Here is a 19,325-nt window from a genome sequence, read left to right on the forward strand (position 1 = left end):
TGTATGTTCAACTGTTCATGAAGAACTAGAAGAAAAAAAAACTTAATGGTGGTCCGAGTAATTGATCGGTGGATGAGGATATAATGGGGGGGAGGCTAACTTCGGTGACGAGTCCTGATCGATAAGACAATAAGGATAATAGTTAAGGCATCAATTCGGATCATCAAACCTAATCTAGCTTCATCTCCACAAATTCGACACAGACGGATCGAATCGATGAGAACCTGATGAATGGCCACTTGATCGATCCTCTTCATATTTCTGTGAACTTTTCCTTTGGCGTAAAGGGTTTTAGTTTCTTTTTTCTTTATGAATCACGTTTTGCTTTCTGATTTCCTGGCCCCGGAATCAGATGCAAAATGGTCCCTGGGTCTTAGTTCAGTAATCACCAGTTGAATGTTCTCCTTTGATTTGCATGGTTATTCTTGATAAATATCTTCGGATCCTTTTGCAAAACAATTACCGACTAAAAAACCTTAAATTTCATGAAAATAAGCTCATAATACATCGTCTACCTCTAAGGTGCTAATATCACCTCATCTTTTATCAGTTAGGAAAAGAAAAAACTCACGATGCATGTTATTAATAGACGGACAACCTAACTGATGGCATAAGTTAAACATCGGTGATAAATCGATATCATATATTCTCCATATATACACCAAAAACATCACAATTCGAATGGAAATGCAGATATATACTTTATACTTCATACACCACCGTCTTAAAACAGCTGATACAAAAGTCACCAAATCTTAACACCCGCAAGCTAATATGTTCATCAATCCTAGCCAGCTAGCTAAAGTAAAAGAGTAGCAATTTACAAGATATACCCACATTGAGAACTACCCCCTCCCCCCAAAAGAAGTACTAAACTTTTCTAAATCCGACTTTCTCTAAGTACTTCACTTGCATGATTAGAAATGGCCCGCAAACTTTTATTCTTCTTTGTTTGCTCTCCTCTTCTGCTTTACGTACAGGGACCTTAATGCACATGTTTCTTTAATCTTTCATTTAGCACATCGATAATATCCCTATGTGTGTTGAAGGAGGAGTACTGAGCTAGGGTTGTGCTAGTGGAGAAGCACAAGTGACCAAGCGGGGCATGATATGGGTGGCCTTTTCAGCTTTCCTGCGATGCTCGATATCTTCTGCTATTCTCTTTGCATCCATTGAAGCTCCTAGCAGGCCACGCTGTGTAAACCCCACAGAATACAACCCGCTCTCCCCTTTCCACCCGTTCGGAAATGCCTTCCTCGGCAATCCATTTTTCTCACTAAACATGCTCGTTTCCTGAAACAAAGAAAATAAGAACTACAATCAGGGATGACCAAAAACCCTAATGGAGATCAGTAATTTCACAGTAATTAGGTTAAACGAAGCAAGTGATCGAGTAATATCTACCTTCAACCAAGACATCACATTACTTCTGTAACCGGTTGCCAAAATGATGGCGTCGAAACTCTCCACTTTCCCGTCTATGAACTCAACGGACTGATGTTTTACTTGCTTAATCGCCTTGCACACCTATTCAGAAAATGAAAATTTGATTAGTAGTGTAACCACTAACCACAACAGTATGAGCTGATATCGTCTAATCCAGTGTAACGTGGCCTCACCTTGATGTGACCACTTCGGATCTTAGCGAGGGTTCCAATATCAAGCACAGGTGTCTTGCCAGTGACGGACTTGAGCTCGAGAGGGCCACGGCGAGGGCGGTGGATTCCAAAGCGAGCGGTGTCGCCGAGCAGAAAGCGTGAGACGAGAAGCAAGAAGCGATCCACAAGGCGCATGGGAAACCACTTGAGCAACCACATCGACAGCCCAAAAGTCGATATTCCCAGTATCTCCTGCGGCAAGATGTGCACCTGCAAAAAACACCCAGAAAAAATTAAAGTGTTTATTTAATTTTCCAAAAACAAAAAATAGGAGTAAAAATATATAAAGATGAGCTCAGTCGAGGTCATGCTTTGTTGTTTGTGGGTTTTCTGTGTTTCTTTAATTAGCTAGAGTCCGAAGCACTGACGGATTCTCTGCAAATAGCATATATATAGCTAAGATTTAAGATTTTCTCCCTGTTTTTCTTTTCTGACTTGACCTGTAAATCTTGCGCATGCAAACGAATTCCAAGAAAGTAGCCAAAGAGAGACAGAGACTCCTTCATTATAATTTACACACTGCTCACTCACTTACTTACTTGGTCTAGTAAACTAGGTCAACAACAACATGCATGCCAAAATTTAATTATAACTGTTTATGTGCTCAGCAAGAAGAAACTTTTTACCTGTCATGAGTAGGTCACTGGTGAGTGTCTTAACTAGTTAATTAATTTAGCAATTACCTCTTTTCATAAAAAAAATTGTGGTCTATGTCTAAATCAAGTACTAGATTTTGTTGTTAAATATGGTACCAGTCTAGGTTTGAATCTAATCGTCGAGCTTGGAGGACACTCTTAAACTGGTTCTTTGTTATAGAAGGTGGATTTTTGTTGATGAATTTGCATATACGTACGTACTTATAATCCATTTGAGTAAGAAGAAAACCTAAAATCAAGTGGATTAGTGAGCTCACCGAATCTTTAACAACAAGTGAAGGCTTTGCATTATAGTTGCAGAGATCCAAGCAGACCTCCATGCCTGAATTCCCACATCCGACAACTAGAACCTTCTTCTCCCGGAACATCTCGCCGCTCTTGTAAGAGCTGGTATGAACAATGGGCCCGCCAAAGTCCTTCGTTCCTTCAAACTCCGGCACAACCTCCTCGGCATTTTCTCCGGTGGCGACGATTAGCCACTGACAAACGTACTCAATCTCCTCCTCGTTTTTCAACCCCAAAGTCTTGACGAGCCAAAGTCCGGAACAAGTGTCGTACTTGGCACTCACCACCGTCGTGTTGAAAGCCGGCTTCAGATCAAAACGCTCGGCATAAGCTTTTAAGTAACCGAGGAACTGCTGCTTGGTTGGGTAGGTTGGGAAATCTGCAGGGAATGGCATGAGAATGAGCTCGCAGAACTTCTTAGGGAGATGAAGACGGAGACGGTCGTACGTCTTGAGCTGCCACAACGAAGCTATGCAGTTAGCCCTTTCGAGGATTAAGCTCGGAATACCTTTTTCCTTGAGACAAGCTGCGGCGGCTAGGCCGGAAGGGCCTGCTCCGACTATCACCGGCCCCGGAACCAATATACGCCTCGTCGTTTTAGCAGCTGCCATGTCTGTTTTGGATTGGAAATGGATCAAAGGATCATGTACTCGTTTGCCTTCTAGCTCCTTCAGAGAGTCCATATATGATCGAAACACAAAGTTAAGCGGAGTTCGAAATCAATCGCTGCTTAACATGGAACCAGGGTTTAGCTCTAAGGGTTTTGAGTAGAGGGAGAGTTGGAAATGATAATGGGATAGGTGTAATGAGGGTTTGGTAGTTTTTGTTGTGATGCAAATGGAGAAGAGGCAAAGAGTTTGGAGAGCAAATTAAAAGGAGTCAGACAGAAGAGTTTTGCTAACAAAGGTAGTGTTATAGGGAGGGGGAGCTAGAAAACTGAGAAGTAATAATTCACAATGGGATTGAATTGGTGTCCAAACACACACCTATATATACAAGCTTGCAGGCACGGTGTGGTCAAGGTTGTAATTTAAGTGTGACATTTATAAGATGCATAATAACTACCGTTAACCAACACCCAACTTCTTCACCTACGAGAGAGAGAGAGAGAGAACATATATTCTAACTAGTAACAAGGAAACAAGGACTAGTCACAGTTGTAGAAGTAGTACTAAACTACTAATCAAACACAGTGGAGGTGGTGATGATATGAACTATACATGGTCAACCAATTAATAGTCTCAAAACAGGGTGGATATTTTGAGTGACTAAGTGTGATATGCCCATTGGAGTAAGGTTTGAACTTTGAACTTTGAAGGACCACACATACTAAGATGAAGAGAATATATATTATCCTTTTAAGGAAATCATATTGACCCTAATGATATATATATTTCGGTATTTCCACCTAGCCGTCTGATCGATTGCTAGCTTTCTTAGATGCTATATGTTCGTGAAGCTCTTTTGACCACCATAGAGATTGAGATGGTTGATCGATGATGGAGAAATTAGTGACTAACAAGTAACAACTAAGTAGCTAGCGAGCTATTAGGTCGTTATCATCATTAACAAAATAAAATACAGAACTGCGTCCAGATTTATTGATCGATCTATTTCCTAGTTCGATGTTCTAGAACACATTAACACTTTATTTGAGACATCACCGCATGAACAACATTATGTATGTGTTAAATTACCGTAATCGCGCTAAAGATGGTGAGAAAATTGACCTTGAAGTTATGCTCGTCTATCTTCTTCTTTTCAATCCTTTCCTTTTCTTTTTCAACGGCTTCCCAAATTGTCATGATAGAGTCTGTTTCCTTAACAAAAGGGAAAAGAAGCATATCGGGACTCGAGGATTTACAAACTTAGGTAATTGGGAGAGATTTCTTTGTGGGAGGATGAGTGAGAATCAAAGCAGGCTATTTCAAGTTCGAAGTTGTGATTGCCTTGTCACAAATGCATGCAATGCCCACTAGGCCACTATAGATCGATCCCTACCTCGCTCCCCATGGTTTTTGGAGAATCTCTTTCCAAGCTATTGCTCGTTTTCTCTCATAAACTGACCTAAACCAAACAATATATGCAGCCCATGGCATGGAATCTTCCTCCCTTCCCCGCCCAGATTCCTTTACTCGATCACTTGAATATTCCTTAATCTCTTAAACAATAGTTGTTGTTTCAAAGTTCAAAACACCCATTTCAAGCAAAGTTCTTTTCTTGGGAGCAATTAAACAATCGGTTTCTTATTGTATATCTTACCCTTACCCTAATCCTACTAAACTTCTGTTAATTACTTGATGGAAGTCAATGGGACTTGTTAAGCTCACTGCTGGTAGAAATGACATACTTACATGTGATTAGATGTCTCAGTTTCAAGGACTCAGAAATGGAATGAATGTCACTGCAGGGTCAACTTCTATATACCAAAACTAGTACTACTTCGCAGTGAATTGTCAATTCTTTTAGGGCTTCATGGAGAACATCGATTTGTCAATCTCAATCTCATTATCACTACACTCATGATCCAATTCCATCGATCAGTCTCATGCAGAACTCAAAAGAAGCAACCAGTAATTCAGTTTCGGAGCATCATCATTCGTGGCCATCATCATCAATCATATCATTGAACCTCAGACTTGTTCATTTCGTTAGGATTATGAGAACGATTCAGAATCAGAATCAGTAACATTCATGCTCAAGACTAATTACTTATATTATTACGTCGGAGCAGATTCTATGCACTGGAGTTCACTTGCGCTAGCTAGATTAACCCTTTATGCATCATATATAAGTTCATGATCATCTATAGCTCTCATGAGATGTTATAATCAATAGCTAATTTGATAGTGCATGGCACTGTTATATAAACTAATTAATTCCCATGAACTACTACTAAGTACAAACTAGTGTTATTAAACTTCCAATTTCTAAATTAGGTCTGCTACTCGATCACGTCCACAAGTCAACTTGAAATGTCCTAACCTTCGTTAATTACTGATTAGTATGACCAACCTTATCATATAGCTGAGTTATTATTGGTTTTCTTAGAATCATGCATGCTTTCCTCTATCATATATGTTTATTCCCACATACTTTAGTTCATATTATTATATATTCTGAATTAGGAAAAGTTCCTTAAGACCGAACTTCAGAATCTCACACATAATCATATTTAAACAGCTTCCAATTGGATTAATCATGCACAAACGATAAGACATAGCTATCGATCTGAAGGGTGAAAGCATCCAATTAACTGTGTTCACTAAAGAAACTATATAGTACGTTAATTATATTAATTATGCATAAATTTATGATTCTTCCTTATATATATATATATATATATATATATATATATATATAGTATATATAGGTAGAAATGGTTTAGTTGTCACGTCCATGCCCAAATTTCCCTTGGATTACTAGTAAAGAATGTACGCTCATTCCCCATCACACTCACAAATTATGTTTAATTATTCCTTACAATAACTTGATCTCAATTGGCTCTTGCTAGGTAGCCTTTACAAGTTAATTATGTTGAAGCTTATAATAGGAGGATTAATTAAGATTGATCATGCATGCATGTATGATCCTTTTGCTACTTTGAAGCTCAACATATTGCTGATAAATTATGGTGATGAATCTTGGCAATTTGCAAGAGTCACTTCTAATGTAATTGGTGCATATTATAATTTAGCTCAGCTTTTACCGAATGGAGAATGAATGGGACATCAAAACGAACAAATTGTATGACCAATACTTGTTTATTCTTAATTAATTCTTGAAGAATAACTAATGTCAAACCAGGATTCTAATCTTTAATTTAAATTTAGAGGGAGGGATCCAATTCCATTGCCTTTTGCTTTAATTTTTCCTCTATTGTTATATGAAATCATATACCATGACATATACCGTTGCACACACAGAGATATATAAAGGTGGGAGCAACGGAGCACAACGTAATTGGAGAAGATAATTAATTATTTAAGTAAAGCTAATTCTGAGTTGACACACTAATTTGATATCTCTGTGGCATTAAGATGCTAATCATGTCTAGCTTTTACTATGCGACTAACTGATTAAGCATATATATAATGGGAGCTTTGCTCAGATCCATCAAAACTTAAAGTACTCTTTGATTATTTGATGTCATCAAATGGGATTGAAGTGTGTGGAACGGGTATTGCTGGACTAGTCATTAGTAACAATATATTGAGTGCTAGCTTAGTTTGTTTGAAACGGCAGCTGGGAAATGAGAACAGCAATGACGTTCATTGTGTTTTCTGGAATGACCAAAAAACTTGATCTATGTTTTTATAAAGTCGAAGATCCTACCAACTAGCTAGGCCGCTTTACATCCACTAAATCAAAACACATATAACTTGATATATGTCTACCCAAATGGCCAAATCTAAGCAAAGCTAGTTGGTAGAGACTTGTACGTGGTGACTAGTAATCCCCTCACCGTTTTTACTTTAAGTTCTTTCCAGTTTCCACTGATTTCAGGTACCAATTACAAAGTTTAACGTTCATATTCGTTAATGATGTACTTGTGCAGATTGAAGATCAATGGAAAAGTGTGTGTAGATTTCTAGATTTACGGTAGGGAGAATTTAATCTGTCAATGCAGAAACTAAAGCTACCCCTAATTTGCTGCAGCACGTTTGGTATATATTGTAGCGTTAATTTGTTAGGCCGCTGCTGTTCTCTTTTCCATGAATAGCTGACTGAAACAACCGCCGAGGCGACGAGGCGCCGAGCCGCTTTAGAACCCTAACTGCTCAGAAGATACTGTATAAGCTAATCATCCTACACAATTTGTCAAAAACTGATTGAATTACTGATGTAGATACACAGTAACACAGACATGTACGGGATGTACCAGATGGAAGAACATGTCCTATACTAATTTTGCATTTATGGGCCTCATGGGTAATAACTTGGCCTGAAATGTTATGGCAGATCAGCCCGTTACATTATTTGCTTCTTATGGATTGGGCCGCCACCCAAATCGATTATAGTTGGTTGCCCTAAATAGAGTTAATCTTTTTGAGTTTTGGTAAGTATCCTATTTTTCCTTTTGCAATTTCATTACAAAAGTGATACGATTAACAAATAATCACTTGTCATAAACTCATAATTAGATGTAAGATTTGATAATTATTTTATTATTAGGGATTAATCTATCAAGTATCAACCCTACTAATGCGTGGGTCATCATTAACCACATCTTTTTCTCTAGTTTTCTCTAAATCACATTTTTAATCTGTTTAGATATGGACAAACTGGCCCTAATTGTATGCCTAAAGACACCACTGCTGTCCTAGGAGCGCCAAAGGACATGTGTCACCTCGTTTTCCCTGTCCTTTTTACAAAGCACCTCTCCACTCAAATTTTTGAGCATCTTCTCGTACAAAAGCCAAAATAAAACATTAAAGAAACCCCGATTTTCTATCATCTATATGTCATCCCCTTAAAATATGAAAAGAATGAGTAATACAACCACATATCCCCTCGTAAATAAAAGGTCCTTATGCTATCATAAGATGTAAGCTTTTTGAACGATTCGTTCAGTTTTTTATAATATGAAATCATAAAAGACTCGTTATTATATGATAAAGCAGTGAAACCGCATTTTAGTTTTTAACCAATTACAGGCTGTACGACCTTGTTTTGACCCATCGATACCTAATCGACCTATAACTCGAGGCACGTATAATAGGCTTTACGCCTATACCATTACCTTCCTTTCTATTAGCCGTGAGAACTTGACATCTTGTTAGGCTGATTAGTTACACACCAAAGAGCACACGAGCGAGCTGGTAAACTACACGTGGTGGACCCTAGTGGTCATGGGTTGAATGTTGTTCACCGTGGTAGTGTGCGCCAGAGCAGCACCATAGTGTTGTTGTAATGTGACGCTTTAGGAAAGAAAACCCAAAAGTGATGAACTGGTAGCAAACACGTGTCCCTCCCTTCCACTTTTGGCTTTTTATATTTCCACACGTGCTTGCACGAGTCGACGGATTCAGTAGAGAGGGGGGTAAACCCAAAAGCGGGAATAGGACGCCCTTTTCGTCTTACACATGAGGCCCCGGGGCCCACATAACCTTTCCATTATTGCCAACCATGACGTGGCGAGATCGTCCCGCCGTACGACACGTGTCAATAAAATACCCGAATAAATGGTTCGGGCATCCAATTAAAGAGCGTAATCGATCCTCTGACACTGACAACGCTTCCTCATATGATTGGCGCTCGTTTTTGTTTTTGACTTTTTACCGCTGATCTCTACCGTTAGAAAGCCAGGCACCCCTATTCAATCCCCTATTCTATTTGGTGTCCAAACATTTTTTTGAATTATCTAAAAAATCAAGATAATAGAAAATTCTTAAAAAAATAAATTTAAGTTTCTATGAGCATAACTGTAAAACACCATTTAAATTTTATAGAGAAAAAAAAAGAAGTGGTTTGTTCTCACTTTTGATGAAGCAGTTATTTAAGAAATAAGATAGTCAGATTTATTCCATTTTAAGTAGAAAAGTCAAAGTTAAACTTCTCTTATTTGTATACCCACGTGATGCACGAGTAAAAAGCTAGTCATAATTATTTTAAGAGCATCTTTAGTACACGACGTATATTTTCACATACATACACTGATGGTCAGAATTAGAAAAAATAATATAGAAACATAGTGATAAAGTATATGAGCGGTTAAGATTTCATCATTTAAATATACGTCGTGCGTTCAAAAATTTTCAAATTATTTCTCTTAATTACGTTATTCATTCTAATCTTTTCTTAATATCGTGCGGCGCGTGTCGCACTGACGGAGTGTACGTGCTATATGACACGGAGGCATGGGGTTGAAGCGTGCAAGTTGTGGGGGGTAATAGTCAGGTAGGGCGCGGGCACAGAGAGGGGTATAGGCCCACCATATTGATGAAGGGTATCCCACTTGACTCTTGGCGTCGGGAAAAGGCCGTACTCGGTTAGAAGCTAGCTAGCAAGTAGCAAATAGAAGGAGGCCACACCACACACATTGTGGTTGGTACAGAGTACAGAATTATGGCCCCAATAAGGGAGCAGTAACTGGCTGAAAATAGTAACCAGTTTTAAACATTATCTTGTACATCACGTGAAATTAATTCTTTTATTTTTTACCAAAATTTTATAGTGAAGTGTGTTCTTAAAAATGAAATGAATGTTGAACAAAAAAGAGTGACTTTACACCGTCTCGAATTAACTTTGTTCATGAGAAAGTGATTGTAATTATATTCAATTTGGAAAAATGAGTGGTATGTGTATGAGAGTTGAGATCGTGATTTTAATTAGTTGTTTGTTTGATCCTTCTCCATCTTTCTTTATTTAATGGAATTGACACCGAATGCTCATATGCTTCATGTTTATGTTTTAACATATATATTTCATACATGTTAGTTGAAAGAAATATAAAATAAACAAAGTTCTACATATTGTTCAACTAACGTACTACGATTCGTTGTTTTTTAAAAATATTTTCGTAGTCGAAATTTTTTATTTTGAAACTAAATCGGTATATAGCTCTTACAGCCTAATTGGTCACACTTTTCAGTTTAATCACAACTTATTGCGATTTGTTAATTTCTGTATTTTCATTGTTAAAATTTTGAATTTGCAATCAGATCGGTATATAGTTTGTAAGGGCACAACCGGTCCCACTTTCCAATTTAATTCATAAATACATCAGGTACCATAGAATTTATTTGATAGCAATTTCAATTTGCTTACATTTGGTAGAGAACCCTGAGTACAAATTTAGTAGTCAGGTCAGGTTGGCACTTTAGTAGTTTTTTTCGATGAGGTTGGAATTTTAGTAGTTTCCATTTTATAGTTAAGCAGAAAAAAAAATTCATTGTAATTATGGGGCAGAAACAAAGAATTATTCTTATTTGTTTTGCAGGATAAACATTAAAAAAAAAGAGTAACACATTTAGATTTTTTTTTGTTTTTTTTTGGCGAGAAGTAACACATTTAGATTAAAGACCAATAAAAAGGGGAAACCAAATAAAACTAAAACCCACCTTCTAACAGGGAGAATGGATAAGGCGGCGGCGGACTCTCTTCCACCTCCGCAAAATAACCCACTTCTCCACTACCACTCCTATTCCCACTATACCCGAACCCCAATCCGAAATTACTACTATTCCCATTTCCATGACCCGATTGCGTGCCTAAGGCCGTAGAACTACCATACAACTCCTGATCACCCCGAGTCCGACCGACGACCCGCCCCTGGCTCCACCAAGCCTGCGCCGTCGAAGTCTCCGGCGACGTCGACCCCCGACAAAAGCTCTGCACCTCAAAACCTGGTTCCGGCGACGAAAGCACCCCCATGGCCCCGTCAACTTCCTCCTCAGTCTTCACCGAAGTTGTCGTCGCCCCCATCCCCGACGACGAAGTTGATGACGTCGAGGCAATCATCAGCCGCCGCTTCTTGTCCCCCTCCGTGATTCTCCTATCCTTCTCCAGCATCATACGTGGCAGAATCTCCGGGTCCTCCGCCACTCTGTGAAGAAACGCCATCATCTGCTGCGGTCTTCTCTCCGTCGCCTCCAGTCTCTTGTTCATGCTCTCCATCTCATCCTCTAAGCTCTTCTGCTCCTGCCTCAGCCTCGCTATCTCCATCACTATCTCCTCGTCGTCAAGCTCCTCCGCCTTACCAAACGCCGTCGTATTGACCATCCTGTGGTTGTTGTTGCCGTGATTGCCCGTGTGTTTTCTCCTCACCACGTTCTTCAACAAATGCGTCTGCCCTCTCAGGAAACACTCGTTCGCAAACTCCCACCGGTCCGGGTCAACTTTCCGGAATCCCTGCTCAATCAATTCAACAATCTTAGGTGACGAAACCGAAACCGATGACAAATAATAAATAAACTCTAGTTGTCGACTACACTTACATAAGTGTTGAGCTGGCGGACGAAGCTCGAGAAGTTGTTGTGCTTGAAATAAGCCGGCAACAGCCGCTGCGAGAACTCGAGCGGCTCGACGACGATGAAGCTGTTGTTGGCTCTCCCCCAGGAGATTAACCTGTCGGTTGTGGGATCGTTGACCATCTGGTAAGTCTTCATAACGAAAGGCGCGATGACGTTGCCGCTGTCCTCCATGCTCATCATCAGACTCTGCTGCGGCTTTGCTTCAGAGGAAGAAGAAGCTCTCTGATTCTGTGAGGTGTTAGTTATCATCATCCCCTTTCCTTTTTTTCTCTCTCTCTCTTCTCCCGGAAAACTGACCACCGTAATATATAAACAGACGCGTGTACAGTATCACTAGCTAACGTGGCAACTGGCGATACGGCGATGAGGTTATTTGATATTTCATTGGCTGAATAACGGGGTCCACATGGCCCCGCTTTATCACACGTCAGGCTAGATATTTTTGAGGGTTGTCCACGCGCGGTGTTCGGGAAGTGGATGAGTGGTGGTCCTGTTCGGATCATACGCAGACAACTGTAGTGAGACCTAAACGACAGGGTGTGTACTAATTGTCTAATATTAATAATAATAACAACAATAATCAAGATTAGAGCTTTGATTAGCACTATTTTACGTTATAATTTCTCCTGGTTAAGTGGAAATGTAACGAGGCATTCTTAGCCTAATACATAGTACCAAGCCTTTCATTTATTAGCCTACTGAAGGACCACACCAGCTGTTATGTTTAAAATTAAAATATAAATAGAAAAGATACAGTGACAAGTGAATGGACCGTAGACTCAGATGTAAGAAATATAAAACAACACTACTCAAAATAGTATAAAAGATACTGACGTATATCCACTAAACTTCTTGTTTAGCTAGGTCGACATAACAATTACTTAGTTCTACCTTCTTGTCTAGTCATTTGAGGATTTTTTAAACTCATCAGTGTAGCTAGTGTAGATTGATACTGATAAATTTTAGAGCATATTCTATTAAACTCAATGCTTCTATTTCAAATAATACAGTGACATGTATGAAAAAGAAATGTGAACATGTCATATAAGAGGAAATATTAGAATATATCTATTTTATTTGATCTTGTTAATCACGTTGTACTATCACGTGTTGTACTGTTACAGAGAGTCTGATCATGAATTACAGGTCAAAACTCCACACATGAAGAGTGCATCAGGTTTCATCTGAACCAACTCTATACAATACTATTATAGCCAATCTCCGCCGTTTTGATTGGAACAAGTGCTCCAATGCATAAAAACATACATGAATGTGTAAGATTAGGGCTAATCAAATCTCCCGCATAATCTTTCTCACCCATCAAAAACAAGCACAAGGATTGCGGATAAAGCAAGCGTTTAAACACGCGCGGGGGGAGGAGCGTGTGGGGGTGGGGGGTTCGAAGTGCGAGATTTTTTTTATACGAGAATGGAAACGTAAGAGGGTACGAGCCAATGAGAAGAGAGGATAGAAAATGGGAGGTGTTTAATAATTAAAAAATGACTAAACAAACTTACAAATAATGGTGGGTTTAACGCCGAGGGGGTCCTTAGATTCGGAATTCGATTTTTCTTTTTCTTTTGGGTTTAATTAATTAAGGTTAAATAAATAAAAAACTCCTTTTTTTTTAGGGTAAATAAATTAAAAAACTCTTGCATTGGAGCAGCGCATAAAGCAATGGGGGGTTGTCTGTTCGGTTTGGATTCAGCCACGTCTTGTTTTGGAAATTAATATGTTTTTGGTTTCTTTTGGAGTAGTGTTAGGGCCATGGGGAGCATATTTGCTTCCTCCAAATCTATGTTTGTTGCTCTCTTATTGGACCCTGTCGGCTACTTACGTTGTAGTGATTTGATCCGTATTTACAATTTCACATGGTTGGTTATGGTCAATGAGTCTATGATGAGGGGTTCTTGATCAGAGATTTGAGAAAGAGATTGAGATCATATAGCGATGACTGTGTATGATTTATTTTGTAATAAGAGACGACACATCTAGAATCTTTAATTTATTAAGTAATAAGAGACGACGTATGCATTACTACTTTACGATAAATGGTGTATTATCATTTGCATTTTTCTTGTGTGTATAAACATTCAAAACCATATTTTCCTAACTTGGTTTGGTGATTGCCCGATAGAAGTGGGTAAGAGGCTAAAAACTGTTTTGAAGAATGTTTTGAAGAAAATTACATCCCTTTAACGTGTCTAATCAGGCACCCTCAACTTGCCAAAAACCTAGAGCCCAGGGCATTGTTTATCTGATTGAGACCTTTACTACTGTATAATCATTTATGGTTTCTGATAATTTTGATTGGTAGGGTTTTTGTATATTGGTTATAAATAACGATTGGTCGGTTTTGTATATCAATTTCAGACAATTTGTCAAACAACAACTCCATAACAACCACAATATAAACTATAAAAGATTAGCGAAAGATTAGCAAACCCACCAAAGAAATCCCCTCATAAACCAATTTGTCGTGCAATTTTGAAAAAGATTCACTTGCAAACACAACCGCCTTAATCATGATTTACTTCTAATTGACTTCATAATCCATATTTGTCTTCAGCCTAAAACTTATCAGCTAAGTTAGATGGTTCATGTCTAGAAGAATCTGAAACAGAAGCCTAAAGGAAATGTCAAAATGTTCTAAAAGGATCCAAGATCTTCAGACAAGGGAGATGAGTGACCTTAGGTATTGCTTTCATCATGCTTTCAACACAAAGATCACAATCTCAAATTTAGAAAAAGTAGTACAGTATACAGTGCCTAAGCCGCCTCACAAGAAGATGCAAGAGACATCGATTTTGCGATTTTGACTGTAACTACAGTGTTATGAAAGGAGTGTTGCCAATTTTGCAGCAAGGAAAGATGTAGAATTTTGATAGTTGAACAAATAAATACCATAGATAAACCCAAACAATTGTTTCACATACTCGATAAAATTACAGACACAGGTTTACAAAATATGGACACGAACAAATGCGAACATATCATTCTCATAGCTCATAGCTTACACTTCAAAAGATTTGAAATATGTTAAACAGAAACAAGATTTAGCCCTCTACCTGAAACAAGCCTTTTTAGATAGGTGGTTTCCATAAGTTAACGAGGAGTTTTCTGTACAAGCACACTGCAGCAGAGCAGAAAGCAAGTTAATATTTGCAGGATTCCTGCAACTTGGAGGTTACTAGATAGGGACAGAAGATAAATGGAGTTGCAGTATAAGTGGAACCAAACCTCAGGCAAGGAAAACGAAGAAACATCATATCAACTTCGTCAGGAAATCCTCGTGCCAATGCTGACTTCTCTTTCTCCCAGCTTATATCATTTACTTGTAGATGATACCAAGACATTGTGCTCGTTTAGATGCTTCTGGAATTGAGCCAGCTGATTCTGCAGTTGTAGAATTCCTGCCGCCTTCTGAGAGAGTATGGCATCCAATTTGGAGATATAATCATCGAGTCGATTGCCTGGTTGATCAGCTTCGACCAGCAAATTCATCTCCTATATAATTAAACCCATTAAACCATATTTAAACTTAGCACCAAATAGACTAGGCAGAAAAGAGATTGTTGCTGACCTCCCTAACAATATCTATTGTCTGCTCTACTTGTCTTCGGTGTGCAGTCACAAGGTCATCCTCTTCCTAAAAGCCATCATAACATAATTAGTGATCACAACATACTTGATAATTCAATAATTTGTACCAAACTCAATGTTTGAAATCTTATGTTTTTTACCTGCAACACAGCAATAAGATCATCATCGGAATTAGAGTTGATAGCCTCAGAATCAGGCTGATCCCTCCATTTCACCTGACTGCCAGTCTTTCTCTTTTCCTCCACAGCTGATGTCTGATAGCTTTGTACCTTCTTACTACTCACCCATGATGCTTTCTCTTTCTCATAAGTCTGATCAGAGCAGTCAAAATCATCTTCGCCTATGGTACTTTGACCACCTATCTGATCGTTGTAGTAATCTGAATATACAGATGCAGGCAAGCGTACTTCTGCCCTCCCACTGGGTACGCGATTCACATTACACTGGGGGGACGGTTCTCGGTCAACCTGTTTGGACCAACCAAAGCTGCCCTTTTCTTGGGGAACAGAAGGCTTGTTATCCTCATAGGTTGTGTCAGTTAATGAAGACAAGGGCAATGTTGTTGACTCTCTAAGGTTTGAAGATGAAGGTAGTTGTTGCTTTCTGGAGCTGTTCCCTTTCGACAAACTCTTCACCCTGAAAGTGGCAAGTTCATGATGTAATAAACTAGACAATCCTAGACAATGATAGAATGCACTTCACCACTTCTTTGATTCTAAAAGAGAATACCTGTCAGCATATCTTAGTGTGTTAAGAGTGTGTTCACATGATCCTGAGCTTGGTGAAATGCATGATATCATAACTGTGCGCGAGTCGCCAACAAATGAATCTCTAAGAACTTCGGTCAGTTTACTCCCTCTGAAAGGAATGTGGCCTTGGTCGTTGTCAAGAGCTCTGATGCATTCTTTTAAAGCAAGTAAGCTTTTATTAATTTCAGCACCTTCCATTCTGCAAGTACAAAAGTAAATTATCATCTCATACAAAACAAAGATAGTGAATATGAATGTGAAATGTACAAGGTTAAGTCTCAAGAACCCTTGAGACCTCTCCTAGGAAAACCAACCAACTCTTTAACCTTGAGAATGCAAGGGATGATATTATTTGCTATAACACTATTCTTATTGTTTAGAATTACAACCAGAATCCAAACCTTGTTTGTTTATCATTATCTGTAGTATCTGCACCGCGTTCACTTCCAGCAAGGTCTATGAAAGATAGCTTTCCTACAAGTCTGGCAGGCTTTGATTCATTTCCATCAGCTGATCTCTTGATACAAAGCTGAAGTATCGCATGTGATCGGGAAGATTCTTCATTTGCACCAGTTGTGCCAGTACTTCTTGTGGAACTTCCTTTCTCAATCAACACCTTGACTGTCTCAACATCTGACACCCTGTACTCTTGCAAGCCAACAATACATACTTGCTGTTTACCATCCTCCCTTATGAAAAGTTTCCTGCAAAAGTGGAAATCTTTCAGGATATCAGCCTGATGCTGAATCATTTATTGTTTACGAGGAATAAAGAACTTACTTCCGATCATTTAGGAGATCAAAAAGTTTTCCTCCGTATATCTCGAAGAAACTCACAAATAACTGAAAGCCTTGGTTTCGGTAGGAATTAAGCATTAGCCTTAAGATATCTTGGGATGCTTTAAGGGGCAGTGGTTGCATGGTATAAGTCTTCCCACTACCTGACAAAGCAAAACAAGATCAAATCAGGTTTACATGTACAACTATAAATAACAGTTGGAAGTGAGAAACATAAACCATTCAGATTCGTAATGCTTTTAAGAGAAGAAGAAAATGACTTTTAGACTAAGCCAATTAAAGTTTGAATGATGAGTTCAAAACCTGAACTAATCAAAGGAACTTAGTATACTGATTTCTTAAAATATCTGAATGTGTACAAGAACACAATGATAAAATCTAAAGGAATGCTCTTGAGGAACTGGATTCAACCAATAACCTTCTTATATGATAACATCAACTATGAACAACTCCAAAAGAAAGAAATAAAAGGGCAACTTACATGAATCACAACAGATGCGATGCAAAATTTCAAGCAAGTGATAAGTACTAGGTTTTGGTAATACTTGCCTGTTTGCCCATACGCAAAGCAAGTTGCTTTTGTTCGTTGGAAGATCAGCGGAACTATGGGTTCCACACTTTCAAAGTATACCTAACCAGCAATAGTTAACAATATGGTAAACCAATCAAACAAAACAGTAAAGTGAAATCAAAGTATCTGATAAACTCACTTCATCATTCGTGACATCTTCATCCAGAACAGCATCAAAAAAAAATTCATGCTTCTCCTCATAAGCTGTTAAGTCCACCTGCAGAGGATTGTGAATTAGACAGAAAAGAGCTCAAGAAAGAAAGGATTTTCATTTTTTGAAAGATACAAAAGTACTATCACCACTACGCTCCAATATAATAGTTTATTTATGGTAGGATGGGCATTCAAAAACTACATCATTTTCCATTTACAGTTTCTCAAGATAAGATCAGCTAGAACTGCCCAACTTTCGGCACATGGCTTTAATTTTTGTTCGCTAGACACCAGCACAAGGCCTGTGGGAGGAGTCGAGGTGTTCAGTCTCTCACCTCTCACACACCACAACAGATGAATGCTTTCAAGCATGCACACACAACAGGACTGTGGAAAACAATCACAACTATAGACTCGGTCCACCTCCACACACCACAACAGATGAATGCTTTCAAGCACGCACATATAACAGAACTGTGGAAAACAATCACAACTATAGACTCGGTCCACCAGGAGCTCACCTTGAGTTTTGTTTCATGAACCGTGAGAGCATTAGAATTTGGTTCTATCGTAATGATGTCTTCCTCTTTCTTTGTCATCTCCTTTTTATTTAGTGGCCTCTTGCGCACCTGCATAAGAAATCATTACCACCACTTCATTGCAATGTTCAACTAATCACACTCAAAACCTCGTATTTGCCACACAATACCAATACTGAACGAGCACACCATTGAAATTGTACCAGAGAGTGAGAGTGATACATACCACAACTTTGATCTTGGCAACATTATTGGCCCTCTCTTTATCTACTGACACACTCTTGAGAAGATTATTCTCAGGCAAACCTCGTGATCTGCCTGTAACTTTGTTGCTGGAGACAAACGGCTCAGAGTCATCGAAACTCTTCCCACGAACATGCATCTAGCAATGCCATACATAGAAACACACAGCATCAGCAAATGGTAACAAATTCTACTCTCTCTTTAACAAACACACAGCATCAGCAAATCGAAAACTGAGTTAACATCTCTATCATATCTAATATCAGATTGATGCTTTCATATAATATAAGCAATGCTAATTTGCTAAGCCTCATATCTATTTTTTTTTTTTAAATTTAATTGCTGATCAGATAAAACAGTGATAGAAATTCAAACCTGAGGTAACAGCTCCGTATCAAAAGAATGCAGATCAAGCAAGCCAGGGCTATACTCAACCGGATCATCCCCAAGCCTTCTCATACTCGACGACCGCGACACAGTCACCGATGCCTCCGGCGACCGATCATTCCCGCTTCTCCGGCTCAATCTCGACCCGTACACCTCAAAATCCTGCAAAATCAACCAAAATCATCACAACCAGTTCCAAAATCCTCACCTCAAAAACAAAAACGACCGTCGTAAACATCACCTGCGAGAGGCCAGAGGACTGGAGCCACTTGGACGACGCGTCGGCGAAGAAGGCCTCCGAGTACTGGCGCTGTTGCTGCATCGCCGAATTGGATCGCGCCATCTGTCTCCCCACCGCATTCATCTTGGTTCCAATTCTCTGCTCACAGTCTTATAGTCTCTCACCGGAGCACCGTAGATAGCGTTTGTGATAAGCTTTGCGGTGGTTGGAGGATTCGATTTTTCTTTTTCTCTATTTTTGCAATTTGAAACTTTGAAAAAAGAAAGAGAGAGGCTCTCAGGTACTGAGAATTGGCAGGGTAGAGTACAGTAGCTGTGGAGGAGTAGAAAAATACCGGCGCGTGTGGGCCACGCGACGACGGTGAGTGGCGGGGGACACGTGTTTACTTTTTTGTGTGTGGTTGAATGTCTCGGGCGGGGTTTCATGGCCTACACGTCGTTTTTTGGGTGGAGATTGGGTGTGTCGCGG

At 39.1% G+C, this 19,325-nt stretch overlaps 2 protein-coding genes and 1 pseudogene across 3 annotated transcripts; all 3 read right to left on the bottom strand.

Moving 5' to 3' along the window:
* Nucleotides 1-1,062: 1,062 nt before the first annotated feature.
* On the bottom strand, nucleotides 1,063-3,282 carry LOC101300089 (flavin-containing monooxygenase YUCCA2-like). The gene is made up of 4 exons (XM_004287365.1): nucleotides 2,572-3,282; nucleotides 1,620-1,868; nucleotides 1,405-1,527; nucleotides 1,063-1,293 (listed from the first exon to the last, which is right to left on the bottom strand). The coding sequence occupies exons 1-4, from the start codon at nucleotides 3,280-3,282 to the stop codon at nucleotides 1,063-1,065; spliced, it is 1,314 nt and encodes a 437-aa protein (XP_004287413.1).
* Nucleotides 3,283-10,511: 7,229 nt separating this feature from the next.
* Nucleotides 10,512-11,850, bottom strand: LOC101304412 (heat stress transcription factor C-1-like). The gene is made up of 2 exons (XM_004287379.1): nucleotides 11,539-11,850; nucleotides 10,512-11,452 (listed from the first exon to the last, which is right to left on the bottom strand). The coding sequence occupies exons 1-2, from the start codon at nucleotides 11,824-11,826 to the stop codon at nucleotides 10,652-10,654; spliced, it is 1,089 nt and encodes a 362-aa protein (XP_004287427.1). The 5' UTR covers nucleotides 11,827-11,850; the 3' UTR covers nucleotides 10,512-10,651.
* Nucleotides 11,851-14,453: 2,603 nt separating this feature from the next.
* LOC101312098 lies at nucleotides 14,454-18,980 on the bottom strand (annotated as a pseudogene). The gene is made up of 13 exons (XR_183823.1): nucleotides 18,858-18,980; nucleotides 18,587-18,778; nucleotides 18,213-18,368; nucleotides 17,969-18,076; nucleotides 17,434-17,511; nucleotides 17,269-17,354; nucleotides 16,707-16,862; nucleotides 16,328-16,630; nucleotides 15,907-16,125; nucleotides 15,318-15,813; nucleotides 15,158-15,223; nucleotides 14,815-15,081; nucleotides 14,454-14,707 (listed from the first exon to the last, which is right to left on the bottom strand). The product of XR_183823.1 is annotated as an uncharacterized LOC101312098 (transcript).
* Between the last annotated feature and the right edge of the window lie 345 nt (nucleotides 18,981-19,325).

This window comes from Fragaria vesca, linkage group LG1 (genome assembly GCF_000184155.1).
Source record: "Fragaria vesca subsp. vesca linkage group LG1, FraVesHawaii_1.0, whole genome shotgun sequence".
Taxonomy (NCBI): Eukaryota; Viridiplantae; Streptophyta; class Magnoliopsida; order Rosales; family Rosaceae; genus Fragaria; species Fragaria vesca.

Coding starts and splice junctions, on each gene's coding strand:
- LOC101300089 (XM_004287365.1), bottom strand. CDS start 3,282: ATGGACTCTCTGAAGGAGCTAGAAGGCAAACGAGTACATGATCCTTTG. Junction 1,869..2,571: donor CACTTGTTGTTAAAGATTCG/GTGAGCTCACTA, acceptor TGTTTTTTGCAG/GTGCACATCTTGCCGCAGGA. Junction 1,528..1,619: donor TCCGAAGTGGTCACATCAAG/GTGAGGCCACGT, acceptor TTTTCTGAATAG/GTGTGCAAGGCGATTAAGCA.
- LOC101304412 (XM_004287379.1), bottom strand. CDS start 11,826: ATGATGATAACTAACACCTCACAGAATCAGAGAGCTTCTTCTTCCTCT. Junction 11,453..11,538: donor TCCGCCAGCTCAACACTTAT/GTAAGTGTAGTC, acceptor TTGATTGAGCAG/GGATTCCGGAAAGTTGACCC.